The sequence below is a fragment of the Mustela putorius genome, unplaced genomic scaffold (assembly GCF_011764305.1).
Source record: "Mustela putorius furo isolate JIRA1106 unplaced genomic scaffold, ASM1176430v1.1 tig00003853_pilon_pilon_pilon, whole genome shotgun sequence".
In the NCBI taxonomy this organism is placed as follows: Eukaryota; Metazoa; Chordata; class Mammalia; order Carnivora; family Mustelidae; genus Mustela; species Mustela putorius.
In genome coordinates this window covers 45680025-45704369 of record NW_025422005.1, presented here as the reverse complement: position 1 = coordinate 45704369, position 24345 = coordinate 45680025, and the positions used below count along the sequence as shown (strand labels likewise).

Sequence of the window (24345 nt, the reverse complement as noted above, 5' to 3'; positions counted from 1 at the left end):
ATTTTTCATGCATCTATTTTTATTCTGTGTCTCTCTGCGTATCTGCTTTTTTGTTTTGTTTTGTTTTTCTGTTAACTCACTTGAATCCTGGTGGGTAGTCCTCCTGTGAATAGTATTGCCTCGGGGAAGCGTGTACTCCCATGCACGCACACGCACACACACGCAAGTACTATGAAGGCGAAATGGGATGGAATTTATTCTTTAAAAGAAAAGCAAGCGGCAAAGTCTGAGCAGACGACTTTGCAATCCATACTGTATTTAATTGGTTGTATTGAACCATACTGCAAATTAAGTCTCCTCTGTAATTTACCCTGTCAAATGGTAACCCTCCAAACAATTTGATACCTCATTTAAACATTGGTAAATGGCTCATGGAGATGATAAGGGGAAAAAAAAAAAGATTTAATGATGAGCAGATAAGAAAGCCTCCATTCCCAGACGAATCCTCTGTGAGGATGTCATGAATTGACCCGTGCCATCATTCCCTGTGCATTTATTGAGCAACTACCTTGTGCAGAACATTCCTTCAGTTGGCTTGGTTCTTCCTTCCTTCCTTCTTACACTCTTCAAATGTCCTTCAGCACTTACTGTTCAAGAGTGACAGTGTTATGAGCCCGGATGAGACCATGAAGGTAATATCCCCAAAGGAGAGAGGAAACAGGTGTGCAGATACATTCTCTAGGTGTCCTGTTCTCAGGCCCTAGAGACCTTTGCAAGTTAAGTTCTTTCTGCCTAGAATGGCCTTTGCCCGATTTTCTGTCTGCCTCGAATGGCCTTCCCCCTCTTTCCTGGGAACTTCCCCTTCCCCTTTGAGATTCAGTTCAAGCCCAGCTCCTTTGTCAAGTCTCCCCTGATGCCCTTCCCTGTCCCTGCACCAAGCCAGTGTCACACCCCATGCACGCCTTTAATATAAGCTCGTCTTACTGTCTCATGGTGGTTGGTTTCTTTGCCTACCTGTTCTATGTGATCGCAAGGTCCTCCAGGCAGGGCCTGCGTTGTGATCCCTGGGTGGGTACAGTGTCAAGCAGGAGACGGGGCACCTATCCGCTACTCAGTAAGGACACACGGTTTGAATAACTAGACGAAGGGGTGAACATGTGAGGCATCCTGAATAGAGGAGCAAATACGGTGCCATGAAGGCTAGGGACAGGAATCATCATGGAGGGAAAGGGGGGGTCAGGGAAGATTCCTCGGACGAGGACGCTATTAGAGCTGGGCTTCGAGCCTGCTGGATGAGTGAGTCACAAGGAGTCACAAAAGCGTGGGTGAGGGGATGTAGAGGGGCGTTGGCAGAGAAAACATTGTGAACGGTGGGACGGAGGTGGGGGACGTACAGAACCCAGAGGGGCAGTCCTCAGACTGTCCCCGGCCCGGGTCACCGGAAGTTCAATGGTGGGAGGAAGGTCAGATGGGACCGAGGGGGCTCATCTGCAGTCTGTCTTCAGAATTCTTCAGTAACAACTCTCATGCCCAGAATAATGAGGAGGGTTCACAATGGGAGAAACGGACAAAGCTGTGGCAGACAAATACTGGATTATTAAACACTGTTTCTAAAACCAAATACCTGCTTTGATTTTTCGTAGTACTTCAATATCTAGACCATTTTACTAAGACCATAAAAACAACAACAACAACAACAAAACCCCACAAAGCTGCTTTCCAAAGGAAGCATGGAAGGATGACCAGACTCTGCCTTTCCTCTCCCCTCCCCTCCCCTTCTGGTCCAGTATTCTTTCCCCATTGCAGAACAACTCATGCTGCCCCAGGAGGTCCCCGCAGAAACCCTCCTGGGATGAGGCGGTCTTCATTTTCCACACCTTTCCACGCTTTTCCCATGCCCCTTGCCACGCCTTTCCAGCCTGACGGCTTAGCAGAAACCACAGACCGCCACAAGCTCCCAAGTGCTCGCTCTCAGAACATGCTGTCTTGACCTTTTTCTTTGAGATCCTTAAAGCTAAGTGTCCTTTAACCCAAACCTTCTGATTTATGACCCTCTCTGACCTCCAAAATGTGCCAGAAGCCAGAACGACTTCGGCTGCTGCCTCCCGGCCAGCTGTGCTCCGTCCTTGTCCCAGCATCTCAGGGATCGCGGCTTCGTCGCTGGACTGGGAAGTCCAGAAGCTGAGGAATGGAGCCCCTTGATCCTACATCATCTTGCTTTCTCTGTTCAGTGGCTTGTCCTCCTTTGTAGGGGGAGCAAGGGTTGCATTTAAGACTGGTCCCGCGAGAACTCTCTGATCCTCAGTCTTTCCATAAACTCATTTGAACAATACGAGGTTCAGGGTTCCTCTGGCTTTGATGGTGCCAATAAAATCTGCTTGAAAACGTGGAGCAATTTTGAGCCTCAGTGAACAAATATTTGCAAGATTCTCCGGGTTGCCAGGATGAATGCCAGTAGTGTAACCATACAGGTTAGCCGAATTCGGACGTATCTGTACTATGCATAGTTGAGGTTGGAGAAAGCAGAGACATATCCCCTCAATGATTCTTCGTTTCCTAATAAATGAGCCACTTTCACAGTCATCCTTTTTAACATGTCATAAAATTAACTATGGGAAAAGATAATGTTACAGATATCTTTAGGCCCTTCAAGCATGCAGAGAGCTACACTTGGCGAGGCAATATGAGGTATCATCAGGCGTTAAAAATGTTTTGATTTTAAAACGCTTAATGAGGATTCCCGGATAAATTAAATGCCCCTCCATCTGCTGTCTTGCATCGTAGGTGATATTTTATCCTTGCACGATCATCTCCAAATCTCATTCCACCAGGAAGACTTCTAATCACAGTTTAATTTTAGAGCCTTGGCAATCAATAAGCTTCTGTCATCAAACTTTGATTTAATAGGAGATGCGGATAACATTGTCCACGTTACGCAGAGAGAGGAACACTTTCTGGAGAGGGGAGAGAGGGAGGGTGTCTATGTCTCCCACTTTCCCCTGCCGCATATCATTCTAGTTCATAGAGACCTATAAATCAGTACCCCGTGTTGCATGAATATTAGTCTCATCAGTTTTACATCATTAACACCATGAAGCCACCGCCCTTTACGCAGCTTTCGTCCACCAGCGAAGTATGTCCTCTTAATAAAGGAAGAATAAATGGATTCTGAGTCTGTTCCTAACAAACCTTTCCTTCCTCACCAACTTTATCTGGGTTGGGATTCATGAGAGTTATACGGTTGTCTTATGGCCGATTAGGGGCGAGGGTGGCCAGAGAGGGATACCGCCCTCCAAATATGATGTCCATTGGGCAGTGGGCAACATGACAAGGCAAGAACCCAAAGAGAGGGTCCCAAGAGTAGTCAGAGAGGTTAGTGAGTGATCAGAATCTAAAAGCTTAGGGTACAGCAGCAAATTCCATGGCTGAAATGATTCATGAGTTTAGAATCCTAGAAAGATGGGAGCACCTGGGATTCTAGCAGAATCCTAGAAAGATGACACCAGTCTAGAGACCTAGGAAGATGGTAGCAGTCAGCATTTCGGAAGGTCAGGGCCAGTGTCCAGAGCTAAGGTGCTGGCCAGCATGTACCCACTGACCTGAGAGGCTAGCCTTGTGGTTCAGGGTCCTAATGGCTAAAGGATCTGGGGTTAACCTTCTGGAACATCTATTCCAGTGAGTCCCACTACTTTTATAACTAAGTCCCTTTTGTGGTACATGTTTCCCTCCCTCCGTGGAGTGGCAGTGAAGAAAATGGATTTATAGTCATTCGGTTTCCCATTTGAATTATTCAAACCCATAACTAAAACACTAAAGAGAATCCTCTCAAAGATGAACTAAGGAGTCCAACAGTAACCTGATGCAATTCTAAAATGAACTTGGCATTTTCATTTGCATGCACAATGGAATGTGTTGTCTTAGTTAAGGATAATTACACATTTCTGTTTCGCTTTTTGAAATGCTGAAAAGTGCTTATGGCTTCTTTTTATTACCTCTAATGACCCAAGGAGATGCTGGGCTTTGGGTTAGGAGCCACTGATCTGGTACACACTTCTCATTGGATAGAAGAATTGACAAAGGTCCGGAGAGGTACAGTGAGTGCCTTCTTTTCACAAAGTGGCTAGAATTCAAGCCTTGTAATACCTAATATAATAATAATAATAATAAAAAGACCCCTTATATAAGGACTTGAAGCACATCATAAAATACCCAGCTGCTGATGTAAGCCTATACACAGGGTATTATTTACTGAAAATTGCTTTAAGAAGGTTTAATGCAGGAAGATGGTCACAAAGATGGTCATCACCAAGGATGGGCAGCATTATTTGTGGAGGCTTTGGCCATAAAGGTGGGAAGGTCGGTTTCAGAAGGTTTCCGAATTACTGGTCAACTACCCCAATTTACTCTTGAGTCCGCAGCTATGGGTCAAACACAGCACAAGGTTCGAGGATGACAGAGTTGAGGAAGATGATGTCTGATGGGGAAGACAGATAAGGAATCAGGCAAATCTATCAGAGAAGGAAGGTTTTTCAAAGCAAGATTATGGGGAGCTATGTGTGAGGAATCGGTTAGGAATTTGGGCATCAGTAGAGACTGAAGTTCTTTTTTTTTTTTTTTTTTAAGATTTTATTTATTTGTTTGACAGAAACACAGCGAGAGAGGGAACGCAAGCAGGGAAGTGGGAAGAGCAGGTCTCTCGCTGAACAGGGAGCCGCCCCCCACATCAAGTCCCAACATGGGGCTCAATCCCAGGACCCTGAGATCATGACCTGAGCCTAAGGCAGACGCTTAACGACTGAGCCACCCAGGTGCCTCAAGACTGAAGTCCTATGGAATTATATATTATTTCTGCAGGGAGAGGGAGAGCAGACCTTGTTCAGGGGAGGTTTTGCAGAGGTGATGCTATTCAGATGTCCTTTTTTAAAGATTTTTATTTATTTATTTGAGAGACACAGAGAGAAAGAGGTGAGCAGAGGGAGAAGGAGAAGCAGATGCCCCAGCTGAGCTGGGAGCCCCAGGCAAGGCTCAATCCCAGGACCCTGGGATCACCACCTGAGCCAAAGACACCCGCTTAAACCACTGAGCCACCCGGGTGCCCCTCAAATACCCTTTCAGAAAGGACCAGGATTCAAGTGAATGGATGGAAGAACTGGCATTGCCCACAGAGCAGCCAGCCCCTGAGAAGTCTCAGAATGAAGGGAGTCCACCTGTAGCCCAGATGGTGACTCTGTATAAGACAGAAAAAGGTGTTCGTTCCTCAAGATACTCTGTTACCATCTCTCAACTAAGGGTTGCACCCGTAGGCTTTGGCGGTCCCGTGACTTTATACGCCCTCCCCTCCCCCACCCTACCCCCACTGCACTCTCTGCACAGGGCACTCCTCTTGTACCACATGCGGAGGTCCTGGTGCCGGAGTGTATTACATGTCCCGCCCGAGCTCCGACTGGGCTGTGTCCTGAAGCCAGCTGCAGCGGGGGGCCTGCCCCGCCAAATTGCGAGGAGACCGGCCCCAGCAAGCCGGGAGGGAGCCACAGCCACAGACGCGCCTTCAGCGTATGAGCAGTCCTGTTTATCTCTCTGGTCACGGCACTGAGACCATGGAGGGAAGCCTCCATCTCTCAAGGGCAGGCGCGGCTCTTTTTCCTTCCATCTGGACCCAACAGCTTTCCCAAAGCCCTTCGGGCCTGTTCACACGTAGCAGAAACACATATCTTATTGATCAACAGCTCGGAGGGAAAGTCCCGTGAAATATGCTCTTCCTTTTGTCTCCGACAGGCCCTTCAGCATCATCATGCTGTTCATGAAATTTCCTACATCGCAAAGGACATCACAGATCACCGGGCCTTTGGATACGTCTGCGGGAAGGAAGGGAATCACAGATTTGTTGCCATAAAAACAGCCCAGGCGGTGAGTATCCCCATCCGAGGAGGGCGCCTCTCCTCGTGGCTGTAGGGGACGGCGTGTCCGGTCATGCTGTGGGTCTTTGAAGGCTGCCTCTGATGTAGGACGAGGCCATGCTGATGCTCAGGCTCCCATCTCCAGAGCATAAATAGCCTCAGAGCAAGGAAACGGCGGGCTCAGGCCCCAACCGGTCTTCTTGTTGTTTTCCTAATGTGTATTTCGTAATGACTAATTATTTCCCTTTCTGACGAAGCTGGATGGAGGCACCACTGTACAAATAAGTTTCCTTGTGTTCATAGCCTCGTTTAAAAAGAAAATAAGAGAAAACAAATAGCTGTTTTGCATAAGGCCTACCCTAATTTTATTGTATGAGAAATTACTAATAAATAAAAGCAATGCCTTTTATGCTTATGATTATTATGAATTTGCAAATATAATTAGTTGAAGAAATGAACTTTAGCCTAGATGCAATTTGCTAAACCAATATAAACAAGGTAGAATTAATTAAAGATGGAATGCTTTCAGTTTAATAGGAATAGGAAGGGCTGCGGGTTATAGCAGGCAAAAAAAAAAAAAAAAAAAAAAAAAAAAAACAGGCCACTCAGGCTCAGGACTGTTCCCTTACTCATGTGCTTCACCCCGCCCCCCCTTTTACTCCAGGCTGAACCTGTTATTCTGGACTTGAGAGATCTCTTTCAACTTATTTATGAATTGAAGCAAAGAGAAGAGTTGGAAAAAAAGGCACAAAAGGATAAGCAGTGCGAGCAAGCTGTGTATCAGGTATACCTGTGAATTTATCGGCGTGCCAGAGAAGACTGGGCCTTAAAATAAACAGATGTGAAAACTGACAGTCAGGGCTTGTCCTCCTGCTGCCAAGGAGAAATAAACAAAGATGAAAGGTTCCCGTGTAAATTACAGGCCCCGAAAGCAAGCCGTTAGAGATGATCTTTTATTCTCTGAAATTCTGGACATGCGCGCGCGAGTGAAATTTTGAATTCCGAGGAAGATTTCGGGGTGGGCAGGGGGTGGTGGAGGGAAGAGAAGAGACACAATTGCTTTTTTTTTTTTTTTTTTTGCTGTTGTTAAGAGTGGGGGTAGGGTGGCTGCAAGGGTTTTCATTTTTCCTCTGGGTTGTTTTCTACCTGAAATGACCCAGCAGCCTCTCCTCCCCAGAGCTGGTTTCTCGACTGTCCTGTAATTTCTGAATGCAATCTCATACCTCTCCCTTTATTTATATCCTCTGCTTTTCAACCTCCCTTGTCTCGCTCTGCTGTAGACAATTTTGGAAGAGGATGTTGAAGATCCTGTATACCAGGTAATTTCTGAAAACCATCGGTGATTTTAGGATCAGGAGTGGCCAGGCCCGTGTTACAGACAGTTGGTCAGAGCCCTAAAGAGCACCCTGACCGCAGAGCCTGGAGAGGGACCAAGACTAGTTTCAAGGCTGAAGGCTGCTAACCCCTCGGGGGGTGGATTTCTATAGAAAATGAACAGAAGTTTCATTGGCCTCAGTTACATGGGATCTGGAGTTGCGCTTCTCCCTTCTTAACCCTGCATTGGCCCCCTCCACAATCTATAAATATTTGATCCCAGAGCTGGATGTTTTCAGGAGTCTCCTGAATATTCCAAGGTCATGAGGAGGCTTCTCTGAGTTAGGAACCGGGGCTGGGGACTGAGTTTTGGCGACTTTGGGATACAAGAGCAAAGGGCAGTTTGTATGTTTTGGGAAGGCTGTGGGGGTAAGTCTCGGGCCCCTCATGATGATGTTGGGAGGAGGGTAAGGGCGATCATAGAGACAGCCCAGCCCGCAGTTTTCCCTGAACTCTGCAAGGTTGCCACCCAGTGGGGCTGGAGAGATGTCTTGTCTAGGATCCAAGTATGTGCTCTGTATAAACAGATGTAGAAAGAAGGGAAGAGGAGGCCTCCCACCACCAACCCCAGCCACTCCCCCCACCCCCGCCTCATGCTTGTTCCCAAGGAGAGAAAGGAGCCAATAAATGGAATTGTTGGACGTAAAACCCTGAACTTGTATTTCTAACTGGACATACCTGGGTTATATGAAATAGGAGTATCTAGCCCAAGTGGCTTTTAACAAAAGCCAAAGATGTACTTAACAGCATGGCCTCAAGCTAGAACGCTGAGGGCAAGGATTTGTCTAGAATATGAGCTTGGCCCCTGCTAACGGACAGCACAGAGAATGAAGAATATCGCCCTGTTTGAAATGGCTCAGTCCTTTAGAGTCTAAAACACGCACAGGGGAAAAAAATCAACACTGATTTTCAATACTTAAAACTAAGGATGTAAAATCAGGTGATATATATGGAATGGGGAGATTTGGGGTTTCTAAGTACTTAAGGGCTGAGTTAGGATGTTGGTCTTGAGGGAAGAAAAGGGAAGCAATCACTGTAACCCAGATTATGAAGCTGGGCCCCCAGATGTTCCTAGGAGACGTCATTTGCACTCAGCAGTGCGGCGCACACAGACATTACTGAGATCCAGTGTCACTGAAGAAAGAGGCCACATCTCCAGAAAGATACGCAGGGGTCCCACGCCTTCGCTGCTGCTTGACTGGCCCTCCGACCCTTGCTGTCTTCCTTAGCAAAGGCAGGAGCGTGCAAAGCACGTGCCTCGTTTTCAGGGATCTGCTTGCCCCTGGAAGGTGTGTTCTGTTGTGACTGTTTCTTTAATGCTCACTGTGATTTGTATCCTGAATTCCAAATGCTTTTTTTTTTCCCTCTCTCTTCTTCCTGTCTGACCTTTCCTCTCTGGCCGATCCGTAATAGTACATTGTGTTTGAGGCTGGACACGAGCCAATCCGTGATCCTGAAACGGAAGAAAACATTTATCAGGTATAAATTCACTCCTCTCTCCTTCCATTGCACCACTGCCTCCGGCTGTTGCACGGAGGGGTCCGCAGAACCCGGGGCGCTGCCCCCATAGGGTCACTCCGTGTCCTCAGTCATCCAGGCTTGGCCAAATACCTTCCTCTGAGTTGGCTTTTACAGATTGACCAGTACTTTCTACACCTTGCTGTGGAAATGTTCAACGGCCCATTGAGTGCAGGGTTCTGATTGCGAATGGGTCTTCACTATTTTCAGTAGACTCCAGAATCAAACATTTCCACTGGAATAAAGTAATCCACTGGAGGGTCGCTGATAAAGGAGGGTCCTTCATTTCTCCAAAAAAGGTGCACATCAAATTTCTTTAAAAATCCAACTGCACTCCTGAAAATCAAGGACAAATTCAAACACGCTGTTGCAAAACAGCACTGGGAATATTAACCGAATAAAAGGAAAGTACAGCTCAAGGTTTTACCCCTCCTAAAGGGAAGGTAAATTAAAATTCTTAAATGTCTGCTCGTGGGAAGAGCACTGCACATACTTTGTGATTCATTTGGTTCGGACAAACATGCTATATAAAGTAGGGTATTTAATCCCACTTTTACAAGGGGAAACTGAGACTCAGAGATGTTGAATAGCTTCCCGGGGGCTGCCTAGCTACATAGAGCTGAGATCAGACCCAGTGTGAGTGAAGGCAAAACTCACACGTCCTCCCCCATGCCTTTCCATCAAAGAGTTTGAGAAATTGCACCATAGAAACACATCAAACAAATATGACAGCATCCAATTTTTCACTAATTAGGATTTTAGCCTTAATTTGAAATATAAACATTATGAAGGAAGGAAAAAATTTAATGTATTTAATAAGTGATTTTAATTTTCTTAATTTACTCAGTTGTGTGGTCTGCTTTTCTGCCTTGGGCATGCATTACTTGTGTAATAAAAGTAAGACAGATTTTCAGTTTCTGTCTAATGCACAGAATTCTAAACGACCAAAGTATCATATCAGCTCTGCCGACAGCTCGGTTTAAGCCGGTGCTGTAGAATAATAATCGAAGTTCTTCTCTCCACTGGGTCTGTCTGGATTGGATGCAAGTGGGAGGTTGTGGCTCTGTTTAAAATCATCGCTCACGAAGTTTCCGATCTTTACACAGAGGACTTGCATATTTGTTCTTGGTGTCAGATTTTAAATTACTACAATCTCGTGGTGTCTGAATGTGGGGCCAAAGGAGCCATTAACCAGTCATCCTCTGAAGAAAAAATACCTTTTAAGACAAAATTAGGCTCTTCACTGCAGGGCTTCTGAATTCCGACTGAGCAGTAGTTGGCCGGGCTCCCGCTGTGCCCTGTCGGGGGTACTGTTAGGGGTGTGGGACATCCTGTGTGCAGGAAGGGCCGGTTTAGGCTGGCAGAGAGCTGGGCTCTGGTTCTGGCCGCTCACCAGCTACCTTTGGCTGCGTGATGGTGGGCAAGACACTTGCCCTCTCTGAGACTCCCTTCTCCCAGTGATAAGGTAGGGGAGTAATTTCTCCATAACCCATTCTTGACATGAGAAGGAAGCAAGACTGTGAGAAGGATGTACAGAAGAGACTCTGTTCTGGGTCACACGGTGTGTGGATTCAGGATCTTAGTCCAGGTACCAGCCCCGCCATTCATCCAGCTTGTCGAGTTCCTTTCCTTCTCTGAGCCTCAGTGTGCTCATCTGTAAAAGGAGCAGATAAGACCAAAGGGTCTCCTAGGCCCTTTGCTGCTTTTTGCAACTCGTGCCTCATCACAGGATGGTGATTCTTGAGAGATACACGCTGGCTTGCTTTACAGGGCAACATGATTCTTGGAGGTGGTGTGTGTGTGAGCGTGTGTATGTATGTGTGTGCGTGCACGCACGTGTGATGTATAGCTATTTAACGTTTTTTGAGTGTTGACGTCAGCCGGCTCTGTGAATGGGGTTTACATGCAATACCTAATCTCACAAGTGGCTTGAAATTCCCACCTTACAGCTAGAAGGGTGGGGCTCACATAGACAAGGTGTCTTGCCCAAGGTCACAGAGCTAAGAGGTGGCACCCTCAAGGCACAGCCAGGTCCCTCTGACCTTGGTAAATAGATAAATCCCGAGGTTCTTTTCAGCTCAGAATATCCATGATTGGATTCTGTGTAGGTTTTAAGTCACTATCTAAAAATCACACTTGTGTTTTAACAGCCCTGACCTCCGGATCTCCCCGTCTGCCCATCATGAGCAGGAAGGTACCATTTAAGGAAATGAATATTTTATCACCCTCTGTTCTCCTCGCTTGCTTTGCAGTCAGCTGAGCCCCAATTTGCTTAAGGAGAGATAAGCTCGTGGACCTGAAGATAAGGCTGGGCTTTTAAGGAGCTGTGATTAGGAGCCTGGCTCCTCTTTGTGTTCTAAGAAGCTAGAAGTATCCCATAGCTCTTCCTCCTGAGTAGATGGCCCTGTTTTCTTCTTCTTCAGCTTGGCCCAGGGGGTGTCTCAGATTTTCATCCGTTCCGTTTTCCCGGGAGGCAGACCTTATCACTGGGGTGGACGAGGCACCTGGGGCCTACTCCTTGAGCTGTTTTGTGGCCTTGGATGAAGTCCATCACTTCTGTATCTTGGACTCCTGGGCTGTAAAATGAGGGATGCTATGTCATCTGCTTCTAGAAGTAACCTGAAGATATAAAACACTGGGTGCATAGTAGGTTCGGTGTAAATGTTCCCTTTGCTTCCTAAGAATGTCATCAGTATCCGACGTTCTTCAAGATGTCTCACGATGATGCAGTAAGTGCAGTAGAACCTGACTCGCCTGCCACCTCCTGTCAGAGAGCCTGGTGGAACGTGACCACCTCGCCTGGTTGCTACTTACAACTCCCGCATGAGGGAGGGAGAGACTCTTGAGGAAATGTAACCTCTCTTTGAGGATCAGTAGTCTCATTTCCCAAACCGGATTAAGAATAATAATGGTCTTCCTTTTTTGCGTGCATCAGAAAAAGTTATCCATCATCTTTTTAAAAACAACACAGAACCTTGAGGCACAAGGGTTTTTATGCCTCACTTAACGTTGACCCTTGCAGTCACTCAGGAGGATAAGAATAGCTACAATGACTATCGTTTTAAACCATAAGAAAATCAAGTCCTCCGATTCAAGGGCCGGGCCCAAGGCCAGAGCCTCCACTTCTAAACCCGGCATTCCGTAGCGAGTTCACAACTTCCTGTGCCAGCAAGACGGCAGCCTTCCACGCGGGCACTTTTCATGTTCTTTGGTTTGAAAAATCATTTTTAATCACCCGTGATGTATCAAGTATTGTTGTTTTAAGATGATGAGCCTCTGCTCTTACATCACTAACCCTTAAACTGCCTCTCTAACACTATTAGGATGTTACTGAGCCGAAAGCATCTTCCGTGCTTATGGTGGTTCCCGTATAACTTCCACAGTAATTCCACATCTGTTAACTCCTTCATTCAAATTGCAGTTCTGTACGGAGCACCTAGTGTGTGCCAGGCACGTAGAGATGGAATGGACCGTGGCATGGTCCCGACCCTCCGGGACTTTCTAGGCACCCCCTTGCATGCCTCTGACAGCTAGATGAGATGACTAAGGTTCAGAGAACAGAGGGACCCTCTCAGATCACACAGCCTGTGGCAGAGCCAGAATCAGGAACCAGCTCTCCCGCTTCCGTTTGGTTCAGAGCTGTCCTCACTCGCTCTGCAGTGTTGTGTTAGGAAATGGTCTACAGGCCGATGCGACCAGGCAGGCAGCGAGAAGAACAGGGACCAGGCTCTCTCTGGCATTCACCCCTCAGGCACTGCTGCTGGTGTTCTGCCCTTAGCACACGTCCCGTAAATGTTTGGTGCTTAAACATTGAGTAACCGGTATTTACCGATGGGGAAACAGCTAGCGAACTATCCGACCCGCCCTAGCTTAGAACTGCAGTGTGGTTTGACAGCTGCTGTATGAGATACAGCACATTTTATGCTCACGGGAGTAGCCCAATTTCTTTCCCACCTCCCCTGAATAAGACAAGCTCCATTCCATCGGGGGCCGTACCCAGCTTGTTCTCCATCACTGTCCCGGGCAATGCACAGAGCATGACGCATAATGGGCTCTTGGCCGCTTTGATTTTTTTTAGTGGAAGATCGTACCAGAGGTTACAAAGGGTACAGAGGAAGGCTCCCACCAGGTATAGAGCCAGGCGAGGCTCCCAAGAAGACATCCCAGCAGACATAAATCTTAACGGACAAACAGGCAGATTGATATCTCACCCATGGGAGAGCCGAGCAGCCGAGCTTTTTCAATTATGCACAGTTTGGGTTTATCCGTCCTGCCGCTTCTCCTCCGTTTGCAGGGATAATTGAGAGTCAGCCGTGGTTCAGCTTGCTAAGTGCCCATAGTGAGCCGTGAATTACGGAGCACAGAAATGCTGTTCATTTAGCTCAGGAAAGGGTGAGCTAGTAAAAATACAAGTGTGGGCTGGTAATTTATTGGCCCTTGTTAGCAAGGACTCGGTAGGCATTCTTAGAGGATCCTGTTCAGATGGAGGCCCTTTATCAGGAGCAAAGAAACTATATTCTTCATTGGTGACCGGCGCGCTCAGGTTTGCAAGAACAGCTCAGAAAGTGCATCTCCGTGCTTCCTCGTTGTCTTCTTTTCTACAAGAATGTGCACAGCCTTCTGAGAGTATGGAAGTGATGTCCCAGGAAAAGATGCCATCAGAACAGCTACAGGGATGGGGGACGGGTGTGGACAGGGGGTGAGATGCAGCTGTCTGTATGATGGAGTAGTAAAAAGGCAGAGCGACTCTGGCAGCCCTGATCACCTTCCGGCTTCCTTCTCCTCCTCTTCACCATGGGGGCAGTTGTCACCCTTACCCAACTGACTGGTCCCAAGGATCCCATGAGAATACGTATAAACACAAACATTCAGAACAATGCCTGGCATGCAGAAGGTACCCTGTCCTTCATGCCTTTAGTCATCAATGTCTCATCTGGCGGCCAGAAAGAGCTGGGTTTGAATCTCATCACTTAACTAGATTGCCAGCTTTGGACGGGTTTCCCTAACCTCTCTGAGCCTCTCTTTCTACTGTGTAAAGTGAAGATTCTGATACCAACTTCTTAGGATTATTATAAGGGTTTTAAATTGAGCTGATGAGAGTTCAGATAGAAAGGGGGACTCGAGGAAGGAGCCGAAATTCCTCCTTCTTCTCCTCAGTGGTAGAGTTGGCTGGTCCAAGCCTAAGAGATACTTTTTCTGTTTCCTCACTGTGGCCCACATTTCTGATGATACATTTACCCTGAAGACATTTACCCAATGCCTACTGAGCTGTAGTAGACCATGCCAGCTCTTAAGGAGCTCCTGATCTGATGAAAAGGGACACAGACTAGCAGACGGTTGTAAAGTCACTTCAGGCTGAGGCTATAGGCCATTGGAGGTGTGAGCTGTGCCGTGTTGGGAAGCACAGGTGATTGCTTGCAAGCCAGAAGGTTTCGGTATAAAGCCCTTGATTGACTCATTAGAAAAGTATTCAACATATCTGTGGTTGTTGGTATTACAGAATACATTCTTAAACTTGCTTGAGGTGTCAGGAGTGAAAGAAGCTACCATCCTAACATTTCACAGGATTATAGCTCCCAATAGTTTATATTGACCTTCTCCTTTCTCCTTTGATCCCCACAATAACCCGCCCAAGAAGCAAAAACCACGAGCACCCATCTTATAACCGTGAATCCCAGAGAGCTAAGTAGCCTGCTCAGAGCGGTGCAGTTACCAAGTGGCCCAGTAGTGAGACCAGAAAGACAAGTCAGAGGAGAGAGGGAGGGAAGAAGATGTAGATACATTTTTAAAAGCAACTGAAATTTTCCGGGTTCTCGTCTTACACGTTTCATGCCACGGATGGCCCCTTTTCTTGGAAAAAACGTTTGTGACTATCACATGGCTTATTTACGATCCCAGCAGAAGCCATTCTTGATACTGAGACCTTGATATTTGCCATATTTTAAATAACCTGGCTCTCCGTCTTTGCACCAAGCAACTTAAGCTCAGCCGCACACTCATTTTAATTGCTTTGCATGAGTCAGAGCGCCTCCCTGGGTCCCATTCCTGTCCTTGGTAAAACGAGGATTATTTCTGCTACCACGTGAGCCCTGGGGTTTCCGCAGCCCCCTGTTCTGTGATTCTGGGAGGAGCCCAGTGGCAGAGAGCCTCTGCAAACATTTATGAAGTGGTTCACACACTCCTCCCTCACCCAGCTGTCCCCAGGAAAGGAGCCTGGCCTGTCCCTGCAATCCCAGCAGCCCCTTTGATTTGGGACCCTCGGGCCTCAGGGGCCATTCTCTTCCACACTCAGCCAGCTCGGAGTTGAAGTGGGGTTGCTTTGTTCTTCGAAAGTGGAATAAATCGCAAAGTGTTTTGACGATGTCAAATTTGATTTTTCCACAGGTTCCCACCAGCCAAAAGAAGGAAGGTGTTTATGATGTGCCAAAAAGTCAACCTGTAAGTGTAAGTACACCTTCTCTCTTCTGCCAGGTTCGCATAGCCTGCCTTCTTAAGGAACTGTGTCTACCAGCTAAGGAAAGGAACCCCTCTTCTGGATATAAGTGTCACAACGGGTAGAGCTCTGCCGGGGTCTCCATGCCAAGGACTGCTCAGTGAGTCGGAGAGAAGGAGGCATAAGGCAGAAACGGTGGGGCTGAGGAAGGGGGGCCAGTCTGGACCAGGGTCTGGCCCTATGAGTGGCAGTGAGTTGAATTGTGCAAACCACTATGTCTGAAGGCCTCAAGGTCTCGGGTGTGTGATGCCAAAAGTCTCCCACCAAAGACTTCATTATACCTGGTAAGATGGGGGCAGTGTCTTGATCCTGGGACGAGGGTCAGCCATCCAATTTGAAAGGGGTTGACCAGTCTCAGAGGGACAGAGAGGTGGCTAGGGCCTTTGTGGTGGATGTGGGTCCAACCAGTGGACAGACCACTATAAAAAAGGCCATGTATAGTGCAAAGAACACTCCGCTACCACTAGACCCCAGCAGCTGGAGGGACCTCTGTAAACAGGACGTCGCAAGCTCTGTGACACTGTGTCATGCCACTGCTAGGCCAGGCCTGTGGGTATGACCTCTGGTTGGCACTCAGAAGGTAGCTTCTGTCCACAACTTGGGAGCACCGGGAAACTTTTGCTCAGGGGGACGTGTGACTTGGCCATAGCCCTTGTGAAAAGAACTAGGGTATTTAGTTACTGTTGATCTCAGCTTAATAATGGATAGAAAAAGCACAGGCTGTGAAGACAGACCCTTAGAAGTTGCAGCTCTGACCCTCATAGGACAGTTGTGAGGCTGAATGATGCTATCTGGGACACTGGTTTTGGTCCTGGGCCCCACCCTGTGAGAGACATGAAAGGCACCCCTGCATGTTTCAAGATCAGATCGAGAGGGCAGTTTGAATCCCCATTCCCAGGGAGGCCGCAGAAGGACCTAGAAATGCTTGGCCTAGAGAAAAGAAACCGTAAACTTGGAGATGGGAGCACCAAGGGCCCCTGGATGGAAGGGGGAGGACGCTGTTCTGTGCTGGCTGGTTCATGGAACTGAGACCAGTGAGGGGTCCTACCAGAAGGCTGCCTTCAGCCTAGAGGGAGAATGACCTTCCTGAATGGTGGGTCAGAGCTGTTAAGGGTAGAAATGCTGGCATATAAGGGAGTGAGCTCCCCATCACTGGAGCTGCGTGAGCAGAGGCTAGAAGATGACTTGTCAGAAAGACTACGGGGGGTTCACATGTGGAGTGGGTAGAGGGTGAAGACGAGCTCTGTTGTCCCTTCCAAACCCGAGCTGCTGTCCTCTCGAGTTGAAAGTCTTTCTGGGTTCCTACCCTCCCCTGTCCATTCCTTACCCACTATCTTGCAACTGCCATACCCCACCTAACTACTGCTTGCAGTGGTTAGATTTTGCGAAAAGGCATATCTGAATGCATGGCCTTCTCAAAAACTTGAGTCTACAATGTAGTAGAGAATGTGCACCACAATGCTGTTTGGAGAAAAAGCCGTGTTTCTCCTTGAGACCGTGTTTCTCCTTTTCAGACCTCCTTGTCACCTAGACACTGGTCTGTTTTCCATATTTCCATTTGGTTCAGCTCCCATCACACAGCTCCCCACAATTCAATTTGTGCCGGCCTAAATTGCCTCACTTGCCCCTAACAGGTTTCGATATACGAGGAAACATGCTCCATTTGCCGCCTTGGTTTTTGTGAATCTATTAACAGTCTGACCACACCATCTCCATGCTTAGCAGGTTTAAAAAAAAAAAAAAAAAATGCAAGCTCCTTAGCCTGCCATACACAGTACTCTGATGCCGACCTCAGCCCGTACTTCTGGTCTACCTACGTCCTGACCACCCCCGCCCGACCCCGTCCTGCTCTTCTGCACTCTGCAGCCTCCTGAAGGAGCCACATCCCCCCCTAACATCTCAGCTTAGCTTCAGGCGCTGGGGGCTCAGGGAGACTTTCTGGTCTTCTGCCGTACCCAGTGTCAGCAGGTCACCCTCCCTCTGTGCCCCACTCCATATCATTCCTCTGTTTTAACAGCACTTAGCACACAGCGTTGAAACTCTGCTCCTTGCCCGTCACTTCCAGGAGCTTCCCCAGGTCCCTGAACTACCAGAAGCAAGCCCAGGGCCCAGCACATAGAAGCTGGGCATGACACAGCCATGCTAGGAATGTTTCATAAACGTACAAACGACTCTGCCCTATAGAAGAAATTGATGAAAATCCTGCTTTCTTTTAAAGGGAATTAATTTCCTGTTTTTCTAACGCTGAAATAGGCATTAGGTAAAGATGCTAAGGTTTTTCTTGGGAACTATCTGGGCTGCCTGAGTGGCCTGCAGAAGCTCCCAGCCCTCTGTTCCCAACAGAGTCCTAGAAGCATCTGGGTGATTCTGGCTTTTCCATAAACAGTTTCCACATTTTTTTAAAGCTGAAGAGAGGTCGCAAGTTAAAAGCACCAGGGCAGGGGCTTGCATTTGGAATCCCAACTCCTGCTCTTACAACCTGTGGGATTTCTCATAAGTTCCCTTGTTTCTGTGCCTCATTATTCTCATCTACCAAAAAGAGTAACTGAACCCAACTTAAAAAATGGTTTTGAGAAGATAGCGTATGTGTCGGAAACTTGACCCCACTTGCCTAAACTTCTTAGAGGTCCTTTAAATATCCTACATCCTTCCCTGTTCTGGGACCTTCCTGTCCTCCAGGCTTGCCTCTCTGGACCCGCCTCTCTAGTGAGTGTGTACTCCCTAGGATGCCTCTGTTGCTCTGAATATCCCTGCTGTCAGCTTGCTGTTTGCTCCTTCGCTACCTGCTCCTTAGCCAGAAGCACAAGTAAACCACAGACAACCAAATTGTGCTTATTAAGCAGCTTCCGGGCTGTTTGGGGCCTTCCACAGGTTTCCCACAAGAAGGGAAATTGCCTTGTGGTCTGTTGCTCTAGATACCCCTGGGTTTCTTCTTCCTTGGGTCCAGGTCTGCCCAGAGCCGAGTAGGAGACTCACTATGAGGCAGTCACTGGGGCAAACCATGAATCAGCCCCAGATGAAATGGCCTGATCTTCAGCATCAGACCTGGGTATGCTCTCATTTGGGCCACCTACCAAGGGTCTTTGAGTATCGTTTTACATCTCTAAACCTCAGTGTCATCATCTGTAAAGAGAAAGTAGTGCCTGCCTCGTAGCTTTGTTTGGAGGCTTTATGTAAAACCCTTAACGGGGGATATGGATTAGATTAAATGAGAACATTTCTGAGTGTTGCCCTTACAAGTAATGTGCCAGCAAAGCAGGGGATTGCGAGTGTGCGAGGTAGTAGCACACCTCCTCCGGGAAGCCTTCTTTGCCCCAGAGTAATAAACCACCGCCCACCCCACAGCGGGAGACCTCTCTGTTCCTCTTTGCCATGACCATGATCACAATGCATGGTTACTTTTTCTTAATGAATCCACATGAGCCATTGACTTTGATTTCCTTAAGGGCCTTGGGTTTGGGGTTAGTAACAGTACCTGCCTTAGAATTTTGTTTAAGGACTGAATGAGCTGAAGGGTGTGAATCAGTACGGGGCTTGGTGCAGAGTAGGGATTAAACAGTGTGAGCTATTCTATTCTATTTGCTTCTCTTACTTTTCTTCATAGAAAAGGACAGGAATCACTTTTATTCAACACTCTCTCTAAAGTTACTCTTCTGGGGAATTGGGATCTCTTTGAGCTTTTGATGGTAGACCCTTTCCCCATGAAAAAACAAAACAGAACCAAAAAACCCACACGTGTGCGCATGGAAACTTCTGTTGGCCATGGAGCCAATGGGATGTTTGACTGCAGCTCCAAAACGTCTGTCATAGAGCTTAGTCCCTGGCTCATTGTCACCTTCCGTGGTCAGAGATCCCCTCACCAAGTTGTGACGTTAGGTGTATTGCATGCTAGAGTCTGGCTCTGAAGTTAGAGTTCGTTGCTTTTCTTGTGGATCGTACCTACCTCAATGCTTCAAGGTATAGGACCGCAGTTTTGTCTTGATGAGCTGGGCTGCAGGTGCAGAGAAAAAGCCGATTCCCTCTCTTCGCTCTCCTCCCCCAGCTTCCTGTATCCATGCTCTAGTTTACCCCACCAGACCCCATTACTGTGGGGTGCTGAGCTGTACCTGCACTTTCCTTATTCCCCTTTCACACGTAATATGCTTGGATGCTTTTGTTGGCTCGTTTTGATCCAAACCTATCGTGCTCCCTTTTTCTAGCAGATTTGCTCTTAGGGTCCTGCTATGCTCCCCTCCACTCTTTCCTAGGACTCAGAACCAGGAGAAGGGTTATTCCCACTCACTCCCGCAAATACACATTTCCTCTCTGCCTAGTCAAGGCAGCTGGCAGATTTGCACACAGGCTTGTTTATGTTTGTTTGTTTGTTTGTTTGTTTATGCCTGGGTCTCTGAACTCCCGATAGCACAGATGCTGACTGATAGGGAGCGTTAGCCGGCTAGAGAGACAGGAAGGAGGTTTCACTTGGGCAGAGCCTTGAAGGATGAACAGGACATCGTAGGCCAAGTGCCTTCTGGGCATATCACTGAGGTCCTTGGGCTCCTGAGTTCCCACTGCCTCTACTTAGCAGCTCTTAGAACGGATGAATTTATCATCAATCTCCTCAAAGAAACAAGGGACATGAAGGCAGTCTTCCTTTCTGCCAGCTGATAATGCTGCTCATGTTCTTTAGACAAACATCCTGGCCTCTCTGGGGCTGTCAGGAATGTGCAGTTCTGAGTGCGGAGGAAGGTGTCTGCTAAGCTGTCCATTACCACATCCATTATTCAGTGCTTTTTGCACTCTGTTAGCCTTTGAACATGATTCTGGTTCTGCGGGGGGACCTCCAGTGGAACAGTGCATTCCCAGATTGCAGAAGTGCCTCTTTCAGACCCTGTCATGCCCCAACTCTGAACTTGGTTGAGACTTAACCTTCATGGTCAACTGTTTCAGTGACTCAGACCTAAACCGTAGCGTGCCTCGTGTCATTGTCACGTGAGAAACACCCAGCCCCCGTCTTCTCTCTTCCCCTCCTTCCCACTTCCTGTAATATGCTTAAGGCTGAAAAAGAACCCTTTACCCCCTAATTGTCCAGTTTAAAACCCCATGTAGTTGTACTGAACATAAAAGGCTTTCTAATTATCAGTAATAACCAGTTAGTGGATTATAGCTGAACTTTCTTTGGCCTTCAAAAGAGAGACCTCCAAAGTTTGACACAGTGATAAACAGGAGGGACACACGTGTTGTCAAACTGATAAGCTACCATCAACATTCTTTTTTGTGGGGGGAGAAGTGGGGTGGAAACATGGATTCAGAAATTTGAAGGAATGATCGGACTCCCCCTGAGCTGCCTTCCTCACTTTGGGCGTGATCTGTGCCAATCACTTCAAGTTTCCGAGACTCATTTTTCTGTTCTGCAAAATAGAAATGACCACCATCCTCTACCAACATCTCAGGGCTTTTGTGAGACTCAGGAAGCAACATGAGAGCATTTTCTGTGAGGATGAGGGGTTGCTTTCGTGGACCCCAGGGGTGGAAAGATTGAGGGATAGTGTGTGTTAGTTGCCTCCAGTTGTTTTATAGGCTCTCCTAGGATTACAAGAAAGGCTCAAGTTTTATAACAAGAGAGAGCACATCTGGGCTCAACATAAGGAAAAAAAAAAAATGAGACCATCTGAGCTGATTTTGGGGAGGACAGGACAGTTCTCAGAGTAGTGAGGTCCCTAGGAGCATTCCAGCAGCAGGTGAATGTTTCTGTAGGGTCCTCATGCTATGAAGTGAGTGCAGGAATGGATCTTAGAATTACGCATCTGTCTTCATATTCAGTTGCCGCCATGTTTATTGCATCTGGTATTTACCTCATCATCTTGCTCCCACTTTCTCAGCTGCCAAGCCAGATACCCCAGAGGCTCCATTCCCATCTCCATCCTCCTCTTCCTGGCTTTCATTGCACAGCAATAAGTGGTGGCATTGCCCTATGAAGCCACTGCTCTGGCTGGAAACAAGTTTACCAAGCATCGAAATCAAGGCACCACACTGAACAAGCATTAGACACAGAGTTGGTACTTAGAAGATTGGTTCCTCCTTTGTTTCCTTCTGGAGAGCTTGACATCTGCACTCTCCATCTGTCTGGTGTGTCTTGAAAAGGAGCCATGCTGGGAGAAACTGCTTAGAAACCGCCGTATCCGGATCTCCAGTCCAGGCCTCCCTTCATTCCCTTTCTCTGTGTCATAGCACCAGGCCACTGGGCGCGCATACTGAGAGTCTACGGGAGCTTGGCTGGGGAAAAAGCAGGTTGACTTTATGGAGCACGTGCTGTGAGCCACAGGTAGCCTGGACCGTGGTTCCAGCCTGTCTTCACAGCTGGGAGATCAGTTACACATACGGAAGCTGAGGCTTCCAGAGGTCACATCGCTCGCCCACAGTTACAAAGCTGGTAAGGGGCAGAGCCAGGAGATGAACCTTTCGTTGTTCCGACTCAGGCACCCACACAATTTCCACTAAAACCTATTGCCTTTAGGACTGAAGAAAATGCCAAGCTCCCATCTCCTCTTCCTCACTGTAGACAGAAATAGTACTCAGGCTGGTTTGTGACTTCTGTTATTCACTGCTGCTGAGGCCAGTCCCCGGAGAGGCTGTGAACACCCCTTTCCCCCTTTAAACCGAGTTCCATGAGGCATGCCTGTGTCTGACTCGTTCCAGACCCCTCACACTGCCTGTGCACTGTTTTCTTCATCCTGATGTTGAAAAAAATAATTGGGAACCCCAAAGAACAAATCCCAATGAAAGCTGCCTCCCTCTGAAAATCAGGGAGCTGCTCATTGGTCCTTTCCTGCCTCCCACCCGCAAAATGCCTGTGTTTCTATACAAGACCCCTGTCCCCCAACGATCAGTATCCAGTTGATTTTGCTTGCCCTAGATTTTTTAAAAAGCTATTTTATGTATTCATTTAATAGAGTGAGCAAGTGAGAGAGCAGAACCAGGGGGAGCAGCAGAGGGAGAGAGAGAAGCAGGCTTTCAGCTGAGCAGGGAGCCCCATGTGGGGCTCGATCCCAGGATCCTGGGATCATGACCTGAGCCGAAGGCTTAACCCGCTGAGCCACCCAGGCACCCCTTCCTTGCCCTAGATTTAATTTTGTTTCCCTGCTGCAAATGTAGGAAGAGTCAATCCATTGATGTGAAGCATTGCCGAAATTCTCTGGACAACTGTTCCTAACCACCCCCCACCCCCGCCCATCCCCATCTTTCATGGCAAATAAATTTTCATTCACAATTCAGCAGTTGGTTTTTCCTTTAGTTTGAAATCTGGATCAAGATGTTTCATAATTGAATTAAATCTAGTCTGAACATTTGTCAGTTTCACTTCCTCATTAAGCACCACATTGTAGAGAAATGATAATCGTCGGAATGCAGTTAACATAGATGTCACACAAGAGGAGGTCTTCCTGAGCTAGGGGAGAGGAATCTGAATCTGCATATTCCCACGAAGGAAAAAGAAGTTGGTCCCATCTCACGTTTCTCAGGCAGGCTTTCTTATTGCAACACTTAGCAAAACCATCCTGAGATAGAATCCAAAATTCCTAGAATCTCAGAGTTAAGGAGAATATGGAAAGCTGCTGGTTTAGCCTCCCCACCGGTGCAGGAATCCCTCCAGAACACTTGTGAGCACCAATGAACATGCCTGCCTCTGGCCTTGGCCCCGTGCCTGCAGTCCCAGACCTTCAGGATTTGTAATCCCACTGCCCAAGTGCTGAGGAGCTCTTTTCTGAGTTCCCTTACAACTTCTGTTCATTTATTGATTCCTTCATTCATCCTTTTGGCAGATACATACTAAGGACCTCCTACCTGCCAGAAAGTGTTCTACTCAGTAGAGATAGAGAGATGAATAAGGCTGGCTGCTCGAGAATCTTAATGGTCTCAGGAAGGGAGACTTATGCAAATAATTGCAACCGATGTAATCCAGGCGGTAAGAGGCCTTCCAGAAGATGCTATGGGAGCACAGTGGGGAGGCAGCACACTTTGCCAGAGGGAGTTCACAAGGTCTTCACCAAGGAGGTAGATAAAAGATGAGGGGAACTTGGCACTAGAGGAAGGTGAAACAGTATTCAGGAAGAAGGAGCTGAATGTTTAAAGGCACTGAAATGTGGGGAAACACACCATATCCCAGGGGCTGAGGAAGAGTGGGGTGGTGGGACCGCAGGATGCCTTCAAGGGAGCAGGAGACTACGTGCCAGGGGAACCCAGCGCCCATGAGAGAAGGGCCTGGAATGTGGTGCTCAGACACAGGGATTGGCTGGGAAGCCGCTAATGTTCTCAGGTGTGGAGTGGTGCTGTTGGAGTTGCGATTCTCACGGTCACTTTGGTGGCCTGCGGCAGGTGGCTTAAGCCCTTGGAGAGACTGTTAAGAAGCTAATGGGATTAACTCTGTGTATCTATCAGGATGAAGTCAGGAAAACAGCCCACAGGTGGTAATTTAATAGAGGGAATTTAATGTGGAGGACTTGTTACAAAGGTGTTAGAAGAGCTGCAGAGCCAAACAGAAGACAGTGGGGCAACCCAAATTAGTCAGAGTCAGAAGTTGCTACCATCCCCAGAGCTGGAAGGACAAAGAGAGGGGCCCAGGCTGCCAGCAGGCCCTGCAGCTGTTGAGGGAGCTGTCTAGCAGGAGCGGGGCCTTGGCCAGCCCAGAGGGATGAGACGTCTGGTGGAAACTGAAACCATGCACTTGACTCCACCCCTGCCAGAATCCCGCCTGAAGAGAGCCAGCAAGAAATTCAGTGCTTCTCCCTTCCTCCCACCATCCAGCGTCCAACTACCATCTCCTGTTGGCCAAGTCTAAGAGGAAATAGGTTGGCAAGGGAGCTCAGGCAATGGAGAGGACAGGGACTAGGGCAGGAATGGGTCTGAGGGCAAAGAGATCAAGGGATAGACAAGTAAAGACTACTGTGGGTCTAGACTGAGGGTGAGAGCCTGCAGACCAGGAGAGGCATGGAGGAAGGGAGGTGTATAAATTTGAGCGAATGATGGGGTAGATCTGGAAAGATCTTGCTGATGTGGGGGGTGAGAGACACGTGATGTCTAAGCTACCTCCAAAGTGGCCAGCTTGGGGAGGTCATGAACCAGGCAATAGGGCCCAAACGCTGGGTC

General features: G+C 47.8%; 1 protein-coding gene across 4 annotated transcripts in view; it reads left to right on the top strand.

Annotated features, from left to right (window-relative positions):
• The window catches only part of DAB1 (DAB adaptor protein 1), a 1133694-nt gene that overhangs the window by 1056642 nt on the left and 52707 nt on the right, over positions 1-24345 (top strand). For all 4 annotated transcript variants that reach the window (XM_004751627.3, XM_004751624.3, XM_004751628.3 and 1 more), the window contains 5 exons: positions 5716-5847; positions 6502-6621; positions 7118-7156; positions 8625-8690; positions 15114-15173. In XM_004751627.3, coding sequence (XP_004751684.1) covers positions 5716-5847; positions 6502-6621; positions 7118-7156; positions 8625-8690; positions 15114-15173 — 417 coding nt within the window. The remainder of the gene's footprint in view (positions 1-5715; positions 5848-6501; positions 6622-7117; positions 7157-8624; positions 8691-15113; positions 15174-24345) is intronic.